Below are 27126 nucleotides of genomic sequence, written 5' to 3' on the forward strand. Positions count from 1 at the left end.
AGACTTTCAAAATGGACCAGAAGTAATGAGGAAATGTTTATATTCACTATGAGTTGATACTTCCTGCCTCAATTCTGTGCAACAAAATCCCGAACTATGATACTATGTAGCCTGGTTTAGCCTCATTTTGCGGAGGGTGTATGGGATAAACGCAACTGGATCTCTCAACACAAAACACGCCTCAGCACAGGCCTGAAGAAGGACTCTCTGCAGCACAGTCCCTCTCACCCACCACCTAAATCCATGCTGTCTCTGTTTAACAGGCCATCCCTGACCACACACTTTTATGCCATCAATCATTCCCTCCCCTACTGCTTGATTTTCCATTATAGTACTTATCATGGCCTAAAATTATATATTTAACTTGTTTTTTGTCTGTTCCCCATCAGAGTTCAAGAATCTTGTCTGTTGTTCATTTCCATACACTCAGCTAGGTCTGGCATATATTAAGTATTAAAGAATTATTTATTGAATGAATGGAAGAATTACAAACAAAATACTCAGAATTCCTCCCATTAAAATGTTCTTTATCTGGTCACTGCAATGATATATGGCAGGAGAGTCAGATTAGAAATTCAATTTTCATTCAACAGAGAGGAAAGAACACTAATATCTATGGCCCACCATAACGGGCCCTGCACAGTAAAGAGTCCATCTCAGTTAGTCCTTCTAGCAATTCTATGAGATCTATCATCATCTTACAAATAAGGGACCCAAGGAAAAGGGTTAAGTAATCCCTCCAAGACCATGTACCCTCTAAGTGGTGGAGCTGCTGGGACTTGAACCCAAAACTGTCTGACTCCAGGTGCAGGCTGGTCCAGGCTCTTTCCACTATACCACAGGGCTTCCCAATAACACTGAAATATCTAACTTAGTTGCACAACAATGCATACAGAGTACAATGAGCTGAGGATACAAAGATGAATATGACATTAAAGGGTTCACAGAGTAAGCACCAAACTATGTCCAACAGAATGTAATGCAAATAGACAGAGGGGAGTACAGGCAAGGACTGGTTCAGGTTAAGAGAACACTATTCAAAGAACTGCATGGTGTTCGGTGTGGCTCGAGCAGGGAGTAGGAGGAGAGAAGTGAAGGGGAAGGGAGAGGGAAATATCAGAGATGAGGCTAGGACAGTGTCGATTCATCACTCATTTATTCTTTATGTTGAAGTCCTACTGTGTGTCGGACACTGTATTAGAGGCATTTCAATGATGAATGAGACAGTCTCTGCTCAAGGAGCTTTTAGTCTATCTGAGTAGATGGGTAAACACACACTACAACACAGAATGGTATGTATGATAACAGTGATGTACTTGTCGGACATTAAGGTGCTTTTTGATAGGAAGAAGGTGAATTAGCCAGGCCAATCAAGGCACTCCATTCACAAAGATCCTTCTAAGAGAGACTGCTTGTTCAGATAAACAACTAAGTGCCAAATCCACGTGGCCAGGTTTTGCACTACACGAATCTCCAGTTCTACACTCGCCCCAAACCGTGGCTGCTTGAGTGAGAAGTGGACATATGACCAAAGAGGAGACCGGGAATGTGGCCTGGCATAAAAGGAGCTGAACCAATCCGAGCCTTGTGCTCAGGAGTTACACTTCAGAAGCTGAAATGATGCACAGAAAGAATCCTTGAGGCAGAGCCTGGACCACGAGTGGTCAACATTTAAGAGAAAGCAGAACTGAGTGAACAGGTACAACCTATGAAAAAGGTTGCAAATCATAAGGAGCTGGATCAAGCTCACAAATGCATCTTGTGGCCTGCACAGTATATTACCATTCTTGAAATGACACCCAGCTTGTGGTCTCTAAAATACCACTCCTCACAACAAGGAACCAGAACTCCTGGAGGAATAGCTGCTTCCAGATTAGGAGTTGGACATACAATAGATGAACCTAGGACACCTTACTGTTTCACAAAACAGGGAAACTATCAAAGTCTAACAGGACTGTGTCAAAAGAATATGGGGGCCAGAGACGTGAGAACATAAGCAATGAATGCAACTGACTGAAACAATGACTCTATCAACAGAAACAAACAATGACAAAAAATGATTTCAGAAAAATAGTTAACCCTCTGAGTAACACTGGAAATGACAAGGGCAATAATTCCTTTCTGAAAAATGTTAATGTAAAGAAATGAACTCTGCATTTTTCTTTCCTTTCCTATGTGAATTATAAATTTAGAGTAATGAAATGGTCTTAATTGATATGTAAATTCTTTAAGAATAATTCCAGTTAGCCCTGGCTGGTGTGGCTCAGTGGATTGAGTGCTGGCCTGAGAACCACAAGGTCACCGGTTTGATTCCCCGTCAGGGCACATGCCTGGGTTGTGGGCCAGGTCCCCAGTTGGGGGCATGTGACAGGCAACCAATTGATGTAGCTCACACACATCAATGTTTTTCTCCTTTTCTTTCTCTTTCCCTTCCCCTCTCTCTAAAAAATATTTTTTTCAAAAGAATAATTTCAGTCAATAATATGGAAAGAGTAATAGAATTAGAAAATCATTTCATAACCTTAATGAAACAATACGCACATCAGTCATCAATGCATGCATAAGAAAACAATTAAAGGGCACCTTTGAAGTGGAGGCTTCAGGATGCTGTCACCTCAGTAGACACAATAATGGCACCCCCTACTCGCCACACACCGTCCAAAATGCATCCTGTGAATGCTATTTTACATGGCTAAATAAGTTTTGGAGGGGTGGTTAAAATAAGGGCTTTGAGATAAAGAAGCTATCCTAAGGACACTTATAAGGGAAGGAGGAAAGCAGCAGAGTCAGATGAGATGATGGAAGCAAAAGGGGGAGAGAAAGAGTTGGAGATAATTCGCTACTGGCCTTGAATGTGGAAGAAGGAAGGGGTCACCAGCCCAAGAATGCAGGTGATCTCCAGAAGCTGAAAAAGGCAAGAAAATGAATTCTTCCCTAGAACCTTCTCATAAGATGAAAAGGAACACAGCCCTGGTGCCACTTTGATTTTAGGACTTATGACCTCTAAAACTGCAAGATAAATGTTTTAAGCCTCTAAGTTCATGGAATTTGTTCCGGCAGCAGTAAGACACTAATACACACACACCTGAGCCCACTGATCAATCTTAGCAGCACCACGGGGCACAAACAGCACTGTGTGCTCAGCCGTGACGCCACATCAAGTACATGGCAGCACCCATGAAGAACCCGCACCAAAAAGATAAACTTGCGTTTAATTACATTTTCACATCCAATTCCTTTTATAAGAAATGTGGGGGACAGAACTGGTTAAATGACACCTCAAGGAAGCAGACAGACAAATCCAAAACATAGGACATTCTTCAAAAACAACTGACTCCAACAATGTAACTGCAAGCATAAAATAAAGGGAGGGCCAGTGGATGGCTCCAGATTAAAGAGACTTGGGAGCTGACAAACTAATTTTAAACAGATATTTTTAAGACAAGTGGAGAAATCTGCATATACTCTGGGTATTACTAGATGGCATTAAAATTCTTAATAATCATGTGAGGTACGATCATAGTTGCCTAACATTGTGATTATGTTCATGTTTTTTTAAAAAAAGATTTTATTGATTTATTTTTAGAGAGAGGGAAAAGGAAGGAGAGGGAGAGAAACATCAATGTGTGGTTGCCTCTTGAGCACCCCCGACTGGGGGACTGGGCCCATAACCCAAGCATGTGCCCCGACTGGGAATTGAACTGGCAACCTTTGGTTCGCAGGCCCACCCACTCTCAATCCACTGAGCTACACCAGCCAGGGCATATGTTCATGTTTTTAAGAGATTCACGTAGAAGTATGCAGGACTAAAATACCATGTTATCTGGGATTTATTTTAAAACAATTCAGTATAAAATGAGAAAGGGGAAGCAGTTAAGATAAAACAAGACTGGCAAGATGTCAGCAGTATGTTGAATCTGGGTATTGGGCATATGGTCAACTGACTCTGCTCTTCTCCACAAAACTGAAAACAAACCAACATCTAAACCAATTTGAATTAGTTGGTGACATTGAAAAAATGTCACGACCCATATCAAGAGATGAGTACTGGCCACTCCAAATTAGTTTCCGATACTCTCAATTATCTCCCATATCACCACTGCTGCTGTTTTTCTTACACCTGGCTCAGTTCATGCGTTTATTTTTACCTGCTTGACAACTGGGTTTAGGAACACAGGAGTAGTGCGATTTAGCTGTTTAGTAGCCAGAGAACAGAGCCAACATGGGGAGAGCAACTGAGTAATGGCAATATGCTATCGTGTACATATACAGACTCCTGCTGTTAAGTACCTTCGGCAGCTTTGGATATATACATAAGGCCATGCTATACTATGCTTCCCACATTTATGAAGTGCTTACTAGAAGCAAGGCAGTAAGTATACTTGACATTCTGGAAAATACAAACATGAAAATAATTCCTGCCCACAGGATACTAATGGTCTAATAAGAAAGACAAGGCATAAACATAAGTGGTTTTAAGATGAAAGTAAGTGAGGTTAGGGTACTGTCTAGGGTGGCTCATATGTACAATGAAGAGTGGAGAGTGACCAAGTATTATATAAAGCTTCAGGAACAGATCATGAAGTGCACCACAGGGCATGTTGGGAAATTTCAACTTTATCAGATGAGGCCTGGCTGGTGTGGCTCAGTGCACTGAGTGCCAGCCTGTGAACCAATGGGTCGCCTGTTCGATTCCCAGTCAGGGTACATGCCTGGGTGGCAGGCCAGGACCCCAGGTAGGGGTGTGTGAGAGGAGACTAACTGAGCTATGTATCTGGTACGTAGATGTTTCTCTCCCTCTCTCTAAAAATAAATAAAATCTTAATCTTAAACTTTATCAGATGAGCAATAGTGAGCCTCTGAAAGCTCTTAAAATGTACATAAGTACAAATCGGAGGAAGCAACACTGAGGATGACAGCAAAGTGTCTTTTGTTGTTCAAATTCTGATTCCATGCACTGATTCCATTCCATTCTCTGATTTCCTTTGAAAAGCCCAAAGCATAACCCCCAACACGTTGTATTCAAGCCTCTAACATTAGGCCATCATGGCTCTCCTGGTCAGACATCAGTGCGTATCTGAACAGACTACTAAAAGGATAGGTCACTGAACAGTAGACCTGAAAAGAGTTTCTCTCTATTATCAGGATTGGCTTCCAATACCTTAAACAGAAACCATAGTGCTCTTATACCTAAGTGCTATATAAAAAGTAAAAATATTTCTTCCTGTTTAGTCTAAGACACATTCTGTTAAAAACAAAACCAAAACCACGTGCTTACTGTGAATGAATAAAACTACCTAGGAAACAATCAATCCTGACGGATAGCAAGTTATATTAACTTTCAAAGCACAATCTGGTCACCCAGATGGCAAAATGGGACCAAACTGGCATTATGGCGGTAGTTGTCACCGCTAGAGCATCGTTGAAATTCACTTAAAACTTGGCCAAGTCCAGACCCTGGGGTACCAGGAAAGAAAGGACTAGAGACTGAGACCATCTGTCACCAATAACTGACTTCAGTCACCACAGGAATTACCAACAAAAAGTAAGGAGAGAACAAAATTCCAGCACTTTTCTTTCACCTTACTTAACTCCCAAACTAAGAATCAATTCCAGCTCTGGCATCAGTTTATCCTACTACCTCTCTGAGCCTCAATTTCCTTACGTGTAAAATGAAGCTAGTAAGTACCTACTTCACAGAGGAGTGTACGAACTAAATGGGAATGTATGTAAAGTAGCACAAGATCTGATCTGACACACAACTAGTGCTCAGTAAACTACAGGTCTCATTCTTCACCGTAAGCTTCAACGCCTCCATTAATTATCTCCCTGCAGGTTTCAATGTGTCTTATGATGCCAACTTGATGCCAACTGCAACAAATATTCCCCGTCCGAAGTTTCTTCGAAGAACCAAGTTACAGTTCAAAGTACCTAAGACCAGAACAAACAGAGGGTCGCCCCAGCTCAGCTGTCACCACATCCGCCGAGGCCACGCGTCCCTTCTTCGGTTCCCCAGCACTGGTGCCCAGCCCCGCCCCGCGCCCGCCAACCAGCACGGCGCGGAGTGGAAACCGCCCCCTCCACCCCTCCACGGCGCGGTTTCCACCCGGCGCCCACAGCGCTCGGGGGAGGCCAGGCCGCCCTCTGGGCCTCCCCAGGCCTGACACCCCCCTCCACCCCTAATCCTCGGCCTCCCTTGGCCTAAGGTCTTCCCGCTCCGCCCAGTGCCGCACCTTGAGGTGGGTGCGCAGGCCGCCAACGCCCCCAGATTGGTCGCTGATTTCGTAGGCGCCCGTCACCAGTAGGTCCTTGTGGATCTCCTCGCGGAGGCACTTGCGGGAGTTCACAGGAAGATGGAAGGAAATGGCGAAAACCGATCTGGGGACGAGCAGGAGAAACACCAGCAACGCTACCGGGCCAGGCCTACGCTGGGCTTGCGGGCCAGACAGGCCAGACAAACCAGACATGGTGCCGGAGACTGTTCACCACCCGAGCCTCTACCGCGCCGGAACCGGGACGGCCCACGTGACTCACCCCTGACCCACAGATGGCGCCGGCGCCATTTTGGAGACTGGCAAATAGAAGAAGAATGTGTAATAAATCTTTTGAAAGGGAAGAAAGACTGTGATACCACGTCACACCCACAAGTTAGAGTGGTTACGTAAGATTTTTCTAAAATCTTCCCATAGATCTGTTACTTTTGTTGAGTTCGGTGACTGTTCAGTCAGCCATAGCAAGCAAGGGCAGACCTGGAAGTAATCCTTCTTAAACCTACGGAAGCAGTGCCAGCAAATTTTAGGCTGATGATACCATAGCAACCAAGCCCCAATGGGAAACGGCCACAAGGCCCTTTTCTGGACCCGCGGGGAAGCCACGAACGAAGCGCGTGGGGCGGGGCGGAGCGGGGCGGAGCGTGCGTACTCCCTGTGCCCTGCCTCCCTGTGTGACAGTTGGGGCACTGACAGTTTGACCAGACTTCGGCAGGCTGAGCGGAAAGACTCTATGGCTGTGGGGCGAGCGGGCGCCAGTACCTCAGAGAAGGTGTAGAGGTCCCCTGGTGAGTGTGAAGTGGACAGGCGACGAATCCAGGCTCCTAACCGGCATATGTGGGCTGGAGTAACGGCTCTCTGAATATGCATTTTATTTAGCAAACATCGAGCGCCTTTAGTATGCTAGATAACGTACAAACTAACTTTGGATTTTGAATTTCAGTTGAATAAAAAACGGTGTTTCAGTCCAGTCTCAGGGATGGAGCTAATTTGGTTTGCCAGGTGAACGTTGTCAAGGGAAAGCAAATGTTTGTGTTTTAAAGGCACAAACGTTTTAGGGATCAAGTTTGCTAGTCTTCAGTAGCCAGATGTACACAGTAATCAAACGTTCGTTTAACAAATATCTATTGAGTACCTACTCTGTGCCAGATGCTATACCATGCATGTATACCAATATGTTACTGATTGACCAGACCACTGCTGGGATGCTATCAAATATTCAGGGCCGAAGAAAATACGAAAATGAAAAAGAACTACGTAATAGCCTGTGTTTGGAAGCATCTACTTTGGGTAATGTTTATTGAACATCTACAGAAATACCCAGAGGATGGACTACCTGCTCTTGGTAATTAACGTGAATGCTCCATATTTATAACCCCTTTCAGACCATGTAGTTCTTTTCCTGGAACTGAAGTCACACAAACAACACGAGAACAAACAAAGGAGCTGCGAAGCATTTAAATTTTTGACCAATATCACGTTGTAACTCTTATTAAGTGTCCCCTTAGGAACATTTAGTTTGATTGTTTTATCTCAGATCTAAGATAAGATTGCTGGTGTAGTGGTACATCCTGACCATTTTCCTTGGCCTTTCCCCTGCAGGGCGGGCAGTCAGCACCAAGCAGCCGTGTCCTTCATTGTTTATTCTCAGTCTGGAGGCTCTGCTGACCATCAGCAAGAGATTTGCAATCCACACCCTAGTTGTGTGGTTTTTTCCTTCAAATTCCTATCCTACATTTAGGTAATAGTTATCTACATTTTTAACTAGTTTCACATATCTCATGTGACATTTTCAAAAACCATGCGACATAGGCTGGGCAAGTTTGTTCATGTCACAGGTAAGGTTCTGACAGTCCAAAGAAATTCTGAGAGGCCAAAGTCCCATAGTTTAAAAGGGCCACAGTCAGTGTAAGGTCCTGAGCCTTCTTCGGGAAGGCATTATTATTTATTTTACAGGTGAAAACATTGAGGCTTAGAGAAATTGTTACTTTCCTAAATCACTGCTCTCAAGTCCTTTCTTGTCCTGTATTCTCAGTCGTCTAACACTTTCTTGTCCCTCTTCCTTCTTTTATATTTTCCTCCTTAGCACTCACCACTATCTAATATAATATGCATTTTATATATCGTGTTTATGAATCTGTTTCCCTAGCTAGGTTATGTATTTGTGAGGGGAAGGGATTTTTATCGATTTTGTTCACTGTGTCATCTTCTGAAGCTAAAATACTGCCTGGCACTTAGAAAGCAAAATAAATACTGGTTCAAGGAAGACTGAGCAGAAGGCCTAACAGCAAATTCCTTACATTATTCCTCATATGTTTTCACACAAATCCATAACGTATCTAAAGTGTAGGTGTGGTTTCAGTTTCATCAATAACATGCATAGCTTGTATTTGAGTTGAAAAATGTGTTCTTGTTTCCATATAAAGACAGAAAAAAAAAAATCTCCCCTCTGTGCTATGGAACTACAGGACAGGGTACATAGATACTCCTAGGGAACCCAACCTTTTAAATTGCACCTGCATGAAAATAGGTACCATTTTACATCTGTGAGGGGAAAAGGCCTCCTTTTGAATGGGAGAGCAAATGGAAAGTGTCCCAAAACTAAAGAAAATGTTCCTTCCTGGCCTAAGACTCATCTGCCATCCCCTCATGCTCAAACTTCCCCAGCCAGACCCACCTGAGATTCCCTAAGCCCCACGAGCCTCTGGAGGTAAAGACACGTCACGAGGACACATCCCCTGCTCAGTCCGTCCTTAACTCCAGATTTCTCAACCTTGTGTTTGCATGAGAGAGAGAGCGTGTTTAAAACACAACTCTCTCCGGACAGTGAATCTGAAGCTCTCATTAAAAATCTGCATTGTGATAAGCTTGTTGGGCAGTTCTGTGGCTGGGAATCCGTGGAAGCGCTTCTGACCTCTCAACGCCTCCTCATTCCCCAGTGTGGCTTGAGGTCCCCAGCTGCAAAGCAGAAACAGTCAAGGATTCCTAACTCCAGTTCCCACCCCACCCCCCCGCCCACTCATGTGTCTAGCCCTACTCACCGTGTATTTAAAAAGCTAAAACAAGATGGGTTCTATGAAGATACAAAAGACCCCTTTGGAAAGCAATTGGGCAATATTTCTCATGTGTCATGCTTTTTGACCCACAGACTGATTCCAAGGACCTCCTTTATGGGTCTCCTAAATTCAGAGCCCCCAATGTGCTGGTCCTGGAACCTCTGCGCTGCACTCTAGGTGATCTCATCCAGTCCCATGACTGCAAATGCACCCATGGACCATAACCCCCCGAATGTGGATCTCCAGCTTTGACCTCTCCCCTAAATGCCAGCGTCTGTATCAGGCTCCCTATTCGACATCTCCACTTGGGTGACTAATCAGCAACTCATACTTAACTCTTAATTTCCCCTTCTCCCCCACTCCCAAATCTACTTCTTCCCCATCTCAGTAAATTACACCACCTTCTACTTCTTCACTGAGGCCATCCTTGTTTCCTCTTTCAGCAAATCCTGCCAGCTCTGTGTCCTAAATGTATGACAATCAGTTTCTACTTCTCTCTAAGCTAGTGGTTGGCAAACCACTACCCACCTAGGCAGGCCAAATCCCCCATGCAACCTCCTGGGGTTTTTTTTCAAATCATCCAAGAGCCAAGAAGGGTTTTTACATTTTTAGAGGGTTGTTGAAAAGGAGGAGGAGGAAGAGTCGGAGAGAGGGAAGAAGACTGTGCTGCAGAGGGTTTATGCGGCCCACCAAACCTAATATATTTATTATCTGACCCTTTCCAAAGAAAGCTTGCTTCTCTCACCTGAACACGACAACAACTTTCCTACTATTGTCTTTACTTCCATCTGCGTCCCTCCTGTAATGCTGCTCCTTAATATACCTTGACCGATTTATTTTTTTAAATGTGAATCAGCCCTGGCTGGTGTGGCTCAGTGGATTGAGTGCTGACCTGTGAGCCAAATGGTCGTCTGTTCGGTTCCCAGTCAGGGCACATGCCTGGGTTGCAGGCACGCAAGAGGCAACCACATATCTAATGTTTCTCTTCCTCTCTTTCTGCCCCTCTTACCCTCTCTCTAAAAATAATAAATAAAATCTTTAAAAATTAAAAAAAATGTAAATCAGACCAATCAGAATAAAGCCCAAATACCTTGCCACAGCCCAAAGGCCACTGTCCTCTGGCTCCTGCCTACCTCTCTAATCTCATTTTTCCCAGTGATCACCTCCCACCAGACGCCCCCCCCCCCCCCGCCCCCAGTACTCCCACCTTCCAAACAGCTTAAACACGCCTGCCTGCATCAGGGCCTTTGCATTTACCGTCTGCCTGGAGCTCTCTTGCCCAGAGCTTGTCCCATGGACTCTGGCCTCTGCAGGCTGCTCCCCATCATTCAGGTCCCAACTCCAGTCACTTCTGAGAGAGTCCACCCTGTAGAAGCAACCTTGTCCCTAGGTCATTTTTTTTTTTTTGCTTTTAGCTCTTTATATTTTTTAAATCATTTTTTTATTTTCAATTACAGTTGTTGTATTATGTTAGTTTGAAGTGTACACCTCAGTGATTAGACATTATATAGCTTATTAAGTAGTCATGCCAATAAATCTCATACCTCTCTGACACTGTACATTGTTACTAGAATATTATTGACTATATTCCCTATGCCATACTTTACAACCCCATGACTATTCTGTAACTACCTATCTGTACTTCTATATCCCTTCACCTTTTTCACCCGTCCCCCCAACACCCCTCTCATCTGGTAACTGCCAAAATGTTCTCTGTATCTCTGAGTCTGTTTCTGTTCTGCTTGTTTGTTTATTTTGATTTTTAGATTCAATTGTCGATAGATATTTTACATATTTATTGTCATTTTATTGTTCATATTTTTTATCTTCTTTTTTCTTCTTAAAGAAGACTGTTTAGCCCTGGCTGGCGTAGCTCAGTGGATTGAGCGTGGGCTGTGAACCAAAGTGTTGCAGGTTCAATTCCCAGTCAGGGTACATGCCTGGGTTGCAGGCCATGACCCCCAGCAACTGCACATTGATGTTTCTCTCTCTCTCTATCTCCCTCCCTTCCCTCTCTAAAAATAAATAAATCATTAAAAAAAAAAAGACTGTTTAACATTTCATGTAGTACTGGTTTGGTGGTGATGAACTGTTTTAGCTTTTTCTAGTCTAGGAAGCTCCCAAGGTTACTTTCTTTCTTTTAGTTTTATTTATTTATTTTAGAGAGAGGGGAAGGGAGGGAGAAAGAGAGGGAGAGAAACATCAATGTATGGTTGCCTCTCTTGCTCCCCGGACCAACCCAGGTTGGTTGGCCTCCAACCCAGCCATATGCCCTGACTAGGAATCGAACCAGTGAACCTTTGGTTCACAGGCTGGTGATCTGAGCCACACCAGTGAGGGCCAAGCTTACTTTCTATCACATAATCTGGTTTTGTTATCCACATAGCACTTGTCACTATTTGAGAGTATGTTGTTATTTGTTTTCTTGTTTACCACCACCCAGGCCCACTGAAATTTAATCTCTAAGAGAGCAAGGTCTTTGTTTTGTGCCTGATAGATCCCTGAGACCAGGCACATCCCGTACATAGTAGGTGTTCCAAAATACTTGCTGAATGAATGAATAAAATAATACAACATACTATAAACCACTTAGCACATCAACATAGAGCAGTTGCTCAATAAATGTCAGTTCCTCTATGTAGCATTTGAACTGCCATTTTTCATGTGGAGAAGCTGAGGTCCAAAGCTGTTAGGTGACTTGGCTCAATCCACACTGTGAGTCAGTGTTAGAGCCGAGAATAGAAGTGAGATCCCCTAACTGCAGACTAGTTTTCAGACACAAGAGTCATTATACAGGCTAAAACGTGATACTCGTTATTTAGTTCCCACTCTACTAAAAAGTTTGAGATTCCAGGGCAGTATTTTTCTACCCTTCCTCATATTCATAATTCAACTTTTGTGGGTTTTAATTGAGTTTAAGCCTTTTAGAACATCCATAAAGATGTTAATAGTACAAAATTTGTAGCGTCTACTCATATCTCCCCTGAATTCACTTTCCTTGAAAAAACAAGATTTATTTTCCTCTCAGATTCTCATGGTGCTAAATTTTTATCTTCCTGGGTGGGAAACATGAACTCCAGTACCTATTCTCCATGACAATGTTCTCCACGATGTTGTCAAGATAAACTATCGAGACCCTGCCTTATATACTGCAGCCTATAAATCCTGATTGCCAGGATCAAAGTTCTTCTAGTGATATGTGTGAGCTGAGAGCACTAAGGAGTCTGGATTTAGCAAAACATTTTATTAGGAAGAAATTTAGAGATGATGCAAGCAAAAGATACAAAAAACTGTGTCCCAACAGAACACGTTTCAGAAAACATAAGAACTGTCCCATGAACTGCCACCACTACCCACATACTTTAAGGACAAAACAAAGTTGAAAAGGACAGGACGAGAAGGGAGGTGTCTCTTCTGCCCCATAATCACTGTTTGCTTATGGAGTACACCAGTCCTAGAGCCCAGTGCGGAGAGAGAAAGTTCTGGAGTCCAGGAAGGCAGAATCCCAAGGCAGAAATTAGGTGGGAAAAAAAAAATCCACTGGACCAGTCGAAGTGGAGGTACCACGGGACAGAAAGAATTGCCCAAATGGGACGCCAGGGGAGAAGGAAGTAGGGTCAGGTAGGTAAGATGGGAACTCTTTTTTTTTTTTTTCTTTTCTCTCTCTTTTTTTTAATTTTTTAAATATATTTTATTGATTATGCTATTACATTTGTCCCATTTCCCCCCTTCTCTCCCCTCCACCCTGTACCCCTCCCACCCACATTTCCCCCTTTAGTTCATGTCCATGTGTCATACTTATGAGTTCTTTAGTTTCTACATTTCCCGTACTATTCTTGCCCTCCCCCTATCTATTTTCAACCTACATTCTATGCTACTTATTCTCTATACCTTTTCCCCCTCTCTCCTCCTCCCACCCCCCTGCTGCTAACCCTCCATGTGCCCTCCATTTCTGTGGTTCTGTTCCTGTTCTAATTGTTTACTTAGTTTCTTTTGGTTTTGCTTTAGGTGTGGTTGTTAATATTTGTGAGTTTGCTGTCCTTTTACTATACATGTCTTTTCTTTATCTTCTTTTCTTAGATAAGTCCCTTTAGCATTTCATAAAATAAGGGCTTGGTGATGATGAACTCCTTTAACTTAACCTTATCTGAGAAGCACTTTATCTTCTCTTCCATTCTAAATGAGAGCTTTGCTGGATAGAGCAATCTGGGATGTAGGTCCTTGTCTTTCATGACTTGGAATATTTCTTTCCAGCCCCTCCTTGCCTGTAAGGTCTCTTTGGAGAAATCAGCTGACAGTCTGATGGGAACTCCTTTGTAGGTTACTGTCCCCTTACCTCTTGCTGCTTCTAGGATTCCCTCCTTCGTTTTTACCTTGGCTAATGTAATTATGATGTGCCTTGATGTGTTTCTTCTTGGGTCCAACTTCTTTGGGGCTCTCTGAGCTTCTTGGATTTCTTGGAAGACTGTTCCCTTTGCCAGATTGGGGAAGTTCTCCTTTATTATTTGTTCAAATACGTGCTCAATCTGTTGCTTTTCCCCGTCCGATTCTGGTACCTCTATAATTCGGATATTGGAACGTTTAAAGGTGTCTTGGATGCTCTTAATCTTTTCCTCAATTTTTTGAATTCTTATTTCATCATGCTTTCCTGCTTGGTTGATTCTATCTTCCTTCTGGTCCACTGTATTGTTTTGAGACTCATATTCCTTCCTTTCACTATTGGCTCTCCTCCACGTGTCTTCCTGCATCTGTTTTATGGTAATCTGCATTCTTTCATCTAAATTTCGTCCAAAATCAACCAGTTCCGTGAGCTTTCTGATCACCAGTGTTTTGAACTGCGCATCTGATAGATTGGCTAATTCTTGGTCGCTCAAAAGGATGAGTCCTGGGGGACTGATCTGCTTTGTTGAAAACATATTTTTTTTTCCCCATCTCTCCTTTTTTTTTTCTGGTCTGGTTGCTCTTGTTAGATGGGAACTCTTCACCTTGTGTCTGTACCCACTGATGCTACAGAGAAGGGACAAAATATTGAGAAAGGAAGGGGGGAGGGAAGAAAGAAAGAGGGAAATCGCCTAGTACTTTGTGAAGTAGCCCCAGAGTTGAGGATTTCCAAAGGAGAATTAATAGAGAATCAAATGACATCTACCCCCGAACATCTGCCTATTTTATACTCCATACCTGGATACAGCCTTGCCTGAAGACTGTGCACTCGCAGATCCTCAATAGAGCTTGAGATTATTTCAGAAGCACTTGGAGATCTTAAAGCTTGCTAGAGTGGGGGACTACAGCGTTGTCAGCCTTCACTCCTGGTTCTGAGAAGGTTTTGGATTTCCTCTCCAATGCTTTTTCCCTCCCTTGATAGGCCACTAAGCAGTACTTGGTGTCCAGTAGTCTCTGAGATGCACCCAAACGTACTCTCTTTCCAGAAGAGTTCCATCTTGTGAGAGATATGGAACATTCAGGCAGAAAAGAGCACTAGCTGCAGGCACCTTGATGATGCCCATGCTTCTTTCACTTCATTATTCACATGATTCTCCTCTGCACAGCGGACTCTCCTTAGCAGCTTTAAAAAAAAACTGCCAATGCCTAGGTCTCACCTAGGACCCAACCAGATGACTGAAAACATAATACCTGGGTATGGTCCATAGGGATGCCATATTTCAGGGGTTCCCTAACTTTGCTGTACATTGGAATCATCTGGGGATCATTTTTATTTATTTATTTATTTATTTAAAAGATTTTATTTATTTTAGGTAGGCTGGAAGGGAGGTAGAAAGAGAGGGAGAGAAACAATGTGTGGTGACCTCTCGTGCGCCCCCTACTGGGACCTGACCTGGACTACAACCCAGGCATGTGCCCTGACTGGGAATTGAACCAGCGACCCAGTGATTCACAGGCCGGTGCTCAGTCCACTGAGCCACACCAGCCAGCGCCCATCTGGAGATCTTTTAAAAAGTGCCGATGCCAAAATGTCCCCCAGATGATGTAAGTGGTGTGGGATACAACCAAAGCATTAGAATTCTTTAGATCTTTCCTGTGGTCCAGCATGCATCCAGGGTTGAAAACTAATGCTCTAACCTAACCCTTTCTCATTTCTATTTCAGCACCCAACCTTTCCATGCCTGTCTAGTGGCATGTGCCCAATAAATATTTCTCGGTTAGGTTTACATTCCTGTTTCTCCTGCTGAAACCCCGCCGCCCTTTCTCCTAGGAGCCGGCATGGAGTTGTTCCTCTAGTAACTGGAGCACTTGGAGCACCAGCTTGGGGACAAGGTCCATTCCTCTGCCAGCTACGCTCTCAGCGCCAGTGTTAGCCAAGAGGGAGGAATGGGAAGCGAGGGCTTCAGACAAGGAGGAAGCTCTCTCCGCAGGCACATGAGGGAGCCTCTTCTTCTCCCTTGCAGAAAGTCACTGTGGCACATGGACAACGGAAGTATTAATAAGCTGTTCTAAAGAGGTACTTCTCTAAGATTTGGTGTTTCACAGACCACAACCAGTGCTGTCCCTTCTACAGATGGCCAACTTCTGCATTTTGGGGATGGGCTTCCAAAGATAGATCAGCTTGCATCCCTAAAGCAGAAGATGCAGCTCTGGGTAAGGGAATCATCAGAGTCTCTAAGCCAGAGGTCAAAAGCTGCTACCCACAGACTGGTCAGGGACAAGAAAGACAACCACCAAGTAGTCATTAGAAATAATCGACCCTTTTGGAGTGAAGTTAAAGCGATGACATTACAGCTTTGTAATAACCAGGGCATCATGGCCAAGCCACTCTGAAAGCCATGCACTGGGCATCCCACTGCTGCGTGCTCTAGAGAGCGGTCTGGCCCTGCCCTGCCACCCACGTACGGGTGACTTTCAGCTGGAAATTATGCTTTCTAGGTGTGGACATCTCCTTTGTAAAATGCAAACCCAGAGGCTGAGGACAGAACCTTTCTTTGACTTCTTACAAGCCTGCATCCAAAGAGATGTAGGGGAGTCGCGAGTTTGCAGAAATGCCACCAGTACATCACTACCAGCTGTGCTCCACCACTGCCTGTAGAGCCTGCCGTCCCGGCGGGGGATCTGGCAGTCATAGCTGGACTGTCTGCAGGCTGTGCCCTGCACAACTCGGTGTTTAATTGCAAAGACCTTCCCAGGGTGAGTGGTGTGACTAGGATAAAAGCCTCTGTATTAGTTTCCTAGCGCTGCCATTATGTAGCCTGAACTTGGTGGCTTAAAACAACAGAAGTATATTTAGTTGCAGTTTTAGAGGCCGGCAACCTGAAATAAAGGTGTCAGCAGAGATGTGCTTTATGTGAAGGTTTCAGGGGAGAATTTTTCCTTGTCTCTTCTAGCTTCTGGTGGCTCCAGGCACTGCTTGGCTTGTAGCCGCATAACACCAGTCTCTGCCTCTGTCTTCAGGTGGACTTCTCCTTTCCTCCCTGTCTCTCTCTTCTGTCTAAGGACACTTGTCATTGGATTCAGGTCCCATCCAGATAATCCGGGGTGATTTCATCTCAAGACCCTTAACCTACTTAAAACTGCAAAGATTCTTTTTCTGTGTAAGGTCAGGATATGATTTCATCATATCTTCTGTGGGGACACGGTTCAACCCAGTACAGCCTCCAAATGGGGAAGCAGAGAGGGACACATAAAACCCTATCTATCCTTAAACCTCAAGTCAAAGGCCACCTTATCTAGGAGACATTGCCACTTCCCATCACCTAAATATTGTCTCCACTGGACCATCTGGTTATTCCTGTACTGCCCATGAGTTCTCCCCTAACTTCCAGACCACCTGCATGAGGATTCCCAGAGGATCTTGTTAAAAATATAAATTTCTGAGGCCCTTTGGGAGCCGTAGACTTCAGTGTAGACACGTCCAAGTTAAAAAATCACACCACACACAACCAGTCCTGAAAATGACACAAACGGCATAGAAAAACCCTGATCACAAAGATATGAATCTCTTAGTGGGGTAGACCTCAGGTTCCTGAGGAACACGTGCTTTGCCAAAAAGCACAACAGGAAGGCCTGAGGAAGACGCAGGCCAGCAATGCCAAGGCCATGAGCGCACGTGCCAAGGCTATCAAGGCCCTCATAAAGCCCAAGGAGGTCAAGCTTAAGATCTCAAAGGACAGCAGCCACAAGCTCAATTGAGTTGTTTACATCACTCATCCCAAGCTTGGGGAACACGTACATGCCTGCCTTGCCAAAGGTCTTCATCTCTGCTGGCCCAAGGCCAAGGCCAAGGCTCAAGCCAAGACCCAGGCTGCGGCTGCAGCGGTGTCTGCGACTATGGCTCCAGCTCAGGTTCAGGCTCCCAAACGTGCCCAGGCCCCTGTGAAGGCTTCCAGAGAGGAGGCCTCTGTCTGTTGATGTGAGGATAGAAGGACTGGTGTGGCGCCTGGGCTGCTGTCTGGGTGGGCTGGGTCCTCCTGTGCTGTTTGTACAAATAAACCTGAGGCACGATCTGTCAGTCAAAAAAAAAAAAAAAAAACCCCAAACAAAACCGAAACAAAACCCCACAAATTTCTGTCCTCCATGTTCCGGCTCCTACCTCTGCCACTGCTGCCAGCATCAGGCTCTCTGGGCGTGGGGCCCGGGCGCGGGCATCTCAGATCACCTCCCTGGGGGACTCTGATGCACCTGAGGTTTCAGAAGCCCTGTGCCAGGCTGTGAGCCCCACGGCCGGTTCTCACGTGTACCTCTAGATGTCTTACATTCATCGCAGCGGGTGAGAGGCGGCATGGACGTGTGCGGCCCTGGCGTCAGGACGCCTGCCTGAGTTCTCCTACCCACTCACCGTGACTCCAGGCGAGTCACCTGCACCGCCTGTGCCTCAGCTTCCTCGTGTAAATGGGAATAAATATAGACCCCACCTCAAAAGGTGGTGGTTAGGATTCAATGAAAAAAAACACATAAAATACTCAGAACAGAGTCTGGCATATATAGGCCTTCAGTGAATTTAAGCTGTTGGGAAGTCGAACAGATTGGCAGTTGCTTATGTTTTCACTGTGTTCCTAGAACCCTCCCTCCCAGGAGCATACCTTAATTTTTCCACCGTCATCAGCCTTTGCTCTCTGCACGTGTACTGAGTACTTCGTTATCTGTCTGCTGTGCTCAGCTCAGTGTGTGCTTTATCTCGTTTTGCCTTCACAACGCTGGTATAAGGCAGATGGTATTACAATCTCCCATGTTATGGATAGGTGAAACCAGAAAAGACACTGGAGTTCAGGCTGCCCGTCACTCCCAAACCCAATAAGCAATGACAGCGATTGAATCTTCATGAGTGCTTTATTCAGATGGCTGGTGATCTGAGAAGATGGCGGGTTCATACCCTAACAGACCATCTTAAATTCCATTTTAAAATCTCCCTTTTTATAAGGATAATAAACTGTAGGTAAGGGGTTTGGAATTCAGGGAAAAATTAATTGCATATCTGAAAAAAAGACCTTCAGCATTCTGGCCCTGGGTGGTGGTCTTTAGCTGTGCCCCAGGCAGTGGTCTTCAGCTGTGTCCTGGGCGGTAGGCATCTCACCCTGGAGCACAGTGGCCCAGATACCATCTTGAACTGCTTGCAGTCCTCCTGAGGAACAAAGGTAGAGCTGCTTATGGTCTCCTGGAGTCAGGGTGGGTTACACCTTCAGTTCCTGGAACAAAAGCTGTTACTTGCATCCATTACTAAGCTTATTAGCTATTACTTAAACTAAAATTTTCCAACTCTTAAGTCCCCTATCGTAAGGACTCTGAGGGTCAGACGGGTTAAGTAACTAACCCAAAGTCCCTCAGCCAGTGGACGGCGAGGTGAGGATGTGCAGCACCAGCTTGGTCCCCGCTGTCGCTGCCGCCCTACACTCCCACTGTCACCCCTGACGGCGTTCCGCATACCGTTGTCAGGCCCGGCCAACTCTCTGAAACAACATCCTAAAAACGTCCCCTCCCACAGCTTTCCCACACCAGGTTCCATCTTTTCTGGACCTTTCACACCATGCTTTCCCATGCTTTGCCTTCTTGGTGTGGGACCCTTCAAGAAGATGTCCTCTTTTCTGAGGTATTGAATCAAACCACGCTTCTCTTTCATCTTCCTGGGGAGCTCCTTCAAATCCTACATCTGTCCCCAGGGTGCCCCAAACCCAAATCCCGACCTCACACGCAGGGTTTCTCCCATGGCGCCCAGGCGGCCCTTGTGTCCACTGAGAGCCTCCCTTCCTCTTCCTTCAGGCCTGGGGCTCTTTCGGGAAGGACGCCTGGAGGCCAGGGAAGCCAGCAACCAGCCAGCCCTTAGGTGCTGCTCCCATCCTCCCCTAACCTTTCCCTCAACCCCTGTTGGGGTGGGGTGGGGTGGGGGGCAGGGGGAGCCTCTAGCCCTGAGCCATTCTGCAGTCCACTGTCCCACTTCACGTCCGCCCCTGCCCAGGGCACTGGACCACCAACTGGTGCGGTGCGCACGCAGGCCTTATCACTGCACAAACACTTCCTCTTTGCCCCAGACTGCTTCTCACACAATAGGTAATCAGGGTAAACTTCCTCTGGCAATTCACTGAGCAAACACTCACTGAGCCTTTGCTGCAGGCTAAGACCTCTGGGATGCCAAACCTGGCCTCCACCTTGAGGAGCCTTGAACCTGGCTGAGACAGAAGCACAGACGTGAGGAGCAGAGGCCCTGATGCTTTGTGGCCAGCAACCTGCTCTTCACGAACTCTCTGTACCTTGGAACAAGTTACCCTTGAAACTCTGATCCTGAGTTTCATTAGCTGTAAAATAAGAGTAATGCTGCCTAGCTTGCTGTGGGAATTACCTGAGATCTGCCCAGCCTGACAGAGCACCTGAGTTACTGGGGGAGGGGTGGCGGAGGGAGGCAGGGTCTCCAGGAGCTGGAGCAGGCTTGTTCAGGTGGAAGAGGAACAAGGTTACGAGGGCAGCTTCCTCCAGGGACTGATTTCTGCCTTGAGAGCAAAATGCTGTGAAGAATGGCTTCTTTCTCTATTCCCTGCTCTTTTCAGGTCTAGGAGTGGGTGTGGTGCCACTTTTCAGGTATAAACTGAGTGGTCCCGGCAAACAACAGGGTCACCAATCAGTCAGCGTGCTGAGGAACACAGATGTGGGGTGGTGGCCATGGTTAGTCATAGCATGTCCGTGTTACAGGATGAGTTGATTTCCTAGCTACGTGCTAACTCTGGAGACACAGCCCACAAAGGAGAGATCGCAGAAGGCCTGGAGTAGTTGGGAACATTCTCCCTGTTGAGGAATCAGTATGCAAAATCACAGTGACAGGTGAAACCGTCACAGGTCAAACCACAGGGGTTAAAACAGTTCCCTCCCTCCACCCCTTCATCAAAATATGCAAGTGAAAAAGGACAGCCTTTAAACCTCCACATTTGGTTCTTTCTTAATATATTATGGCTGCCTCGCGCTCTGGCGTGGGTTTGTAGGAAACCTGGGGGAGGAATAGGAGTGGAGGGCCAGAGGGGCTGGGCGCTGGGGGAGAGCACTTGGTGTGGGGGCTGGGAGGACAGAGTGATGGACAAGGAGTAGCAAAAATTAGGGAGCTGGCTCAGGCACCTGCCTGATCTCAAACAGGGTAACATGGGGAGGGTGATGCTGACCATTCCTCCACTGAAGGAAGACTCTGGAAAAGGACGCCAAGAGGACACAGCGCCATGGTGAACGGAACCTCGGCCGGACCGTGGTGAAGTTACTTTACCTCTTTGTACCTCGGTTGCCTAAACTCTAAATGAGAATAACAGCATCTGTTTTACGGAGCTTTTTGTGAGGACTGTGAACTACAGAATACAGCCTGCCAGCACGTGGGTGTCAAGTTCTCCTCCCCACTCCCAAGCTTCTAGGAATGCCTCAGAAATAACAAGACTGATTATATTTAGTGCCTGGCTCCCTCCCCTGCCAACCCATGGTTAAATTAGAATGAAACTACTGATGCTCAAGTTTCTTCCAGTTCTCGAATTCTCCGTGTGGACTGGGTGGGAGAGGAGCCGTCAGATCACCCCCTGGGGACTTCGGGCCGAGTCTGAGCAGCACACGCAGCGCCCCTGTGTGTGTGCAGGAGCCTTTTAGGTGGCACCCTGCAGGAGGGTGGGGTAATTCCCAGGAGCCCGACAATTCCTTCTCTGTCCAGGTTTCCTGTTTCTGGGTTCCTTCACTCCCTTTTGCTGAGATTTACCTTGGGTGTGTCAATGGGGGAGAAGGGAGGGGCCACTTGAGCAGAAAAGGGAGAGTTGCTGGTTGGGGCCAGGACACTGAGGATGCAGGGAAGCCACCCAAGTGGCTCGTTTCAGCTCACCCCGAAAAAGACAGTTGTAACAGGATGTCGGACCCCAGAAACGTGTCTCAGGCAGCAGCCAGAGCTCGGGTCCTGGACAGTTCACCCACACATAGTGATTCTCAGTTCTGAACGCATATAAAATATCCCAGGAAGTTTTGTAAAACAAAAATCCCATTAGCCTGGCCCTCCTGTATGAGATTCTGATTCTCTTGGCCTTTGGTGGCGGCTGTGGATCCTTGGAACTTTGCTAACAGTGCCCCCAGGTGACTGCACGGTGCAGGTGGGGACGAGGAGCCTTCCCCAGGCGCCACTGGCTTTCTCACTCCGGGAGTCCACACATCTGGTCGGAGGTGGGTGTGGCAGCCACAGAGACTCGCTTCCATCCCGGCTCCTGGCAGTCCCCTCTGGGACACAGCGGCCAGAGCCATGCTTTTACCATATAAATCAGATCGCCATCCCTTTCTCGCTTCAGCATCTCCAGAGTGTCACATTACAATCCCGGCCCCTCACAGTGGCCAGCGGGGGACCCCCATTCCCTCTCACCCTGCCCCTCCTGGCTCTGGATGCTCCCTGTTCTTCAGGCACACCGGTCTCCTCCTGCCCTGGGGCTCCACACTTGCTGTGTCTTCTTCTGGGGTGCACTTCCCCAGCCTGGCTCGGGGGTGGCTTCTCCTCACCCTCTGGGCCTCATGGGTCCCCTTTTCAGAGAAGCCTCCCTCACCTGCCGCGTCCACGAGGCGCTCCTCCCCCACGTGGCGCCGCCTTCTCGCACCCCCAGGAACACTCCCCTAGCTGGAAAGTGAGATCCCTGAGAACCGGAACCTGTCTAAACTGGTTTGTGGCAGCGCTAGCACAAATGGATTCTCAATAACTGTTTGCTGAGCAAATGAGTGAATGTGTACCTAATATATGTTTATATATTAAAATGGTATGTTTCCAGCCCTGGCTGGTGTGGCTCGGTGGGTTGACTGCCAGCCTGCGAACTAGAGGGTCGGCGGTGTGATCCCAGGCAGGGCACAGGCCTGGGGTGTGTGAGAAGCAACCACCCCCGGGTTGGTTGCCTCTCTTCCCTTCCTCTTTCTCCTTCCCTGCCCCTCTCTCTAAAAATAAAGAAATAAAATCTATACTAAATAAATAAAGAGCCTCTTTTAAAAATGGCATGTTTTGATGCACATACACCTGTACAGAATCGGACTCGAGGTCTGGTGCGGAAACCGCCAGATGGTGTCGGGGAAGAGGGCTACGGTGCGCGAGGGAAAGCGGGGAGGGAAGAGTTCTGGACGCTGACTCAGTGCCAGGCACCCGTCCAGGGCTTTTCAGGCACTCGGTCCTCGTAGCAGCTCACTGTTTGCAAAATTCCAATGATCTGTAGCTGCCATGGTCCAACAGAATGGGAATCGATGGGGTTCAACGTTATCATCCCATCCTACAGATAAAGAAACTGAGACCTAGAGAAGGGAAATAACTTGCTAGAAGTTAAACTACAAACAAGTGCCCTTGCAGGGTATACATCCAAGTTCATTGGACTCCAAGGCTGCCTTGTTCATTGAATCATATTTGAACACTCCTGAAGGGGAAATCGCCTTAATTGTTACCTCTCTCCACTATCAGGGAATTAAAAAAAAAATCTTCAGGAGACCCAGAGAGCAATGGCTAATGGTGACTAGAGCTAATAACAGAGGAAGCAGGACAGGGGAGGAAAGGAAAGAGAATTTACTAGTAGTCTGTTACCAGATCAGTTTAAATCAACCTTGTTTCCTAATTTTTATTGTGATCAGTTAAGAATGTTCACTCTTCTACTTGATTAGAGTTCCCAGAACTGAATACTTGTGAGTAAGATTTCCCGGGTTATCAGGATGCCCCGAGGGCACAAATAATCTTTCTGGACACTAAAATGCGTAACCCAGAGGGTTATAGTGTGTAAACACAGAGGAATTTGGGTTCACTGACCATTAGTGGGCTAGTTCGTTTGGGCCCCCTGCCTTAAACTTTGGAACCTAATTTCTAGCCAGAGGAATAGAACATACCCTTAGTAATATACTTTTTAAGGTCTCCCCAGAACTTACTTTATCCCACCAGATTCTTTTTAATGCTAGACTCTGGGAAGCATTTCCTCTCTGAACCACAGAATGCCTTTTCTTCTTTTAAATGTCAGAGCTCGTTCTTAATTAAATCTGATCAAATACATTAAGCCTTTTGCATGGGACAGAGATGAGTTAGACACCCTCCTTGCCGTAAAAAGCAAACAGCCCAATAACTGGCTGTCATGGGATTGTTACTCAGCGGCTCCAGCTTACTCAGGGAGGGGCTGTGGAGTGAGATACGAACACAACGTGGACGATCTGTACTAGGCGAGCTTGTAGGCTTCGTTCTGCAGACGGTGGGGAGCTGTCAGGGCTTCTTGGTTTTAGAAAATCCAAGCTAGGGTTTCTTGGTTTTAGAAAATAGGAGCCAGTTCTGGGTTAACTGAGAAGCAAAAGGGGGCGATCTGTTCGAAGGATGCTGGGGAGTTTACAGAATTAAAAGAACTGGCCAGGCAAGAGGGGATCTCCGGAGGACGAACTCACGACTCAATTTCAAACCTCTCAAAAGATAAAGAAAGCAAGCACAGAATAGTTAATAAACTAGTTGTAGAATTGAAAAAAATAAAAAACTTCAAACCTTTCATCCCAGGATCCCCACTCAACATTCAGATTCCCAGGAGACAGTCTGATTGGCTTAGCTTAAGTCATGTGCCGGCCTCAGAGGGTCTGCAATTGGGCGTCCCCCAGAAGCTTGCAGAACAGGGGAAGGGAGACAGTTTCCGGAGGAAGAGATGCTGCCCGTGGAGAAGGACGAGACATGTCTGCTCCAGCAGCCCTGGATGCTTCTGGGCGTAGAAATGCGATTAACTTAGATCACACATCACAGGTGCTTGAATCAATAGTTTCGTTTTATTTTTTTCAACAGCCCAGTCATGTGGGCATATTTATTAAAGATGAGGAAAACTGCCGTTTTGAGAAGTTACATGACTTTTCCCCCAAGAGGTAATGCTCTTTGGGGACGCTGTATGGTCTTCTTGTCCTTCAGAGCCAGTGGTTTGTCTCTAAAGTGTTTAAAGAAAGAAAGTGGCAGGAAGGAGATGGGTTAGCAAGCGGTTGGAGTCAACCAGCGTGGAAGGGGTGAACTGGCCTGGGCCGATGGGGAACGAGGGGAAACAACTAGACCTGAGGCACGAGGATGCAGAAAGTCGTTTGCAGACTAGACCTTTGCAACCACTGGGACAACCTGTTAAAAACGCCAGTCCCGAATGTCCATCTCCGACCCGAACCAGCATGCTCTCTGGGCGGCGACTGGGAATCTGTAATTTTAAACACACACCCATCCTATGGCAGTAATCATTTTGCAGTGTATAAGCATATCAAATCAACGTGTTGTACTCCTTAAATTTACACAATTATATGTCAATTATATCTCAATAAAGCTGGAAACAATTTTAAAAACACACCCACACCCAGCCCCCAGATAGCTGATTATTCTGGAGCCAGCTGGACACTGACCTGTAGGCAGACATTGGAAACCATTAGACCCTTTTTTCTAAATGTCCTCTAGTCCAGTTTCTTGTCTTATCTCTCTGCTGTTGCAGTTAAGCGTTATCAAGGTATATATTTGGAGTCGTTGCAATTTGTACTCATTACATTTAGAGTTGGGTATCTGCGGTATCTCTTCCGAGGTCAGAGGGATGTAAACAAGGACAGAGAGGCAGGGTGGCTCCTCGTTGTCCTCTGACTTTGTTAGTGTGTCTGGAGCTTGTGGCTTTTGATAGGAATTCTTGGGAGATGACTTGGCCAACTTTCCCTGTGAGGGGAATAATCCTGGACTCTTATCTTCCCTTTCCCTAGAGTACTGGATCTCCCACAACAAACACACCCAAGTCTGCTATTTCTAAACTTATGGCTCCATGTGGAATATACACAGTTCCCTGGAGCCAGACTCATTTTGCAGTTCCTCCTCCCTACCCTACCCTTTGGTCCTGCTGATGAGCTGATCCAGTCTTGGCACGTGGTAACCCGCAGGTTCTGGTGTTCTCTCCACAACACTGCAGAGCCCTGTAGACTTGCAGTGATATCTGGAGTTAAAAAGAATGGTGGTCTTTATGAATGAGTTCTGCTACAGACTGGAGAACAGAATTTACAGTCTCAAATTTCTCCCCTCCATTTGTTTAGGGAGGAGACTCGTAAGAATGGGTAGCTGGGACAGGGTTTCCCTAACCTCAGCCATTTGAATACCATTCTCATGGCTTTTGCCAGACCTGTGTGCCATCTGTTATTTACTTAACATTTTTCATTACATTAATGAACATGTTTTGATGGCGTACTCACTACCCACTCTAGCCTTGCCATAAACAATAACATTTGTGAAGTCACTGAATCATGGAATCAGATCTGATATGCTGCTACCTGTACATTTTCTTCTAGTACACATTGAAATAAATAAGCACTTGTCAAAACTGTGTAAATGTTCACCACGTACTATCTAAAATCTTCCCATAGAGGGAGGAACATATACCATTAGAGAACTACAAGTATGTATCACACTTGGGGGACATTATCTTAGAAGAGCCCATATGCTAAGAGGCATGTGGCCCCAGACCCTCTAATCCATCACAGTTTGGATGTCAACTGTAAGAATTTCTTTTGAGAGTCTCTTTAGTGAAAAGCTATGCTTTTATAACCTCTTGCAGCAGAAGTTAAGGTTCAGAGTCAGAAGCAAAAGCCACCGAGGTTATTGTAATCAAGAAGGAAATGAATGACTTTATAATGATCAGAACAGCTGGCGGGAGGACTGTGCTCCCTCTGGGAATGAACACCACAGCACTGCAGAAGTGATCGCCGGGGAGCGGCAACTCCTCCGTGACTGGGAGGCTCCAAGGAGATGGCTCAGTTTCGGAATTCACCGTCGTGGCTGCCATCCAAGGATCGGGTCCCACCTCCACCTCCACCTCCTGTCCCTCCAGTTCCACTCGACACTCATGGGTCTAGAGAGTGAATACTGGACTGTTGCTGTGGATGTCCACGTGACCTTGACATTGCTTATCAGCAGAACATTGCCAAAGCATCAGCAAGGTGACCCCTGACTCTCTTCTGCCTTTTATCTCTCACAACTGCATCTAACTGATGAACCCCACTTTGCACCATGCAGAACCACAGCCGCAAAGCATCCGAGAAACGTAGTTCACAGCTCTCTAGCTTTCAGGAAGTCCTGGTAAAAATGGGACTGGGGGCTGAGAGGCAGTTAATGGTACTCAACACGTTGCCTGTCATTGGCAGCTCTGCTGCTGATTCCCTGTGAACCGAGGAATCACTAAGACGAGAGCAGAACACAGAGCAATGCGGGTCTTTATATTACCAACCAGTTGCTCTTTTGTGAATTGGAGGAGGGTGTGCGTGTGTGTGCAAAGGCAGGTTTTTTGTAATCTGAAGGTTTACATTTGCCAACACACCAGCTAAGTCAATAAAAGTCACTTTGGTAGCACGAACGGACATGCCACGCCATGCCA

General features: G+C 46.1%; 1 protein-coding gene and 1 long non-coding RNA gene across 2 annotated transcripts in view; one reads left to right on the forward strand and one right to left on the reverse strand.

Moving 5' to 3' along the window:
* Positions 1–6526, reverse strand: part of TMED10 (transmembrane p24 trafficking protein 10) — a 39104-nt gene extending 32578 nt beyond the window's left edge. Inside the window, exon 1 of the mRNA XM_028506824.2 lies at positions 6234–6526. Within this exon, the coding sequence (XP_028362625.1) occupies positions 6234–6467 (234 nt within the window). The 5' untranslated portion in view covers positions 6468–6526. The remainder of the gene's footprint in view (positions 1–6233) is intronic.
* Positions 6527–6616: 90 nt separating this feature from the next.
* LOC118497570 lies at positions 6617–17782 on the forward strand. Its single transcript, XR_004900095.1, has 2 exons — positions 6617–7057; positions 15537–17782. It is a non-coding gene; the product is annotated as an uncharacterized LOC118497570 (long non-coding RNA).
* The last annotated feature ends 9344 nt before the right edge of the window (positions 17783–27126 follow it).

This window comes from Phyllostomus discolor, chromosome 1 (assembly GCF_004126475.2).
Source record: "Phyllostomus discolor isolate MPI-MPIP mPhyDis1 chromosome 1, mPhyDis1.pri.v3, whole genome shotgun sequence".
Lineage (NCBI taxonomy): Eukaryota > Metazoa > Chordata > Mammalia > Chiroptera > Phyllostomidae > Phyllostomus > Phyllostomus discolor.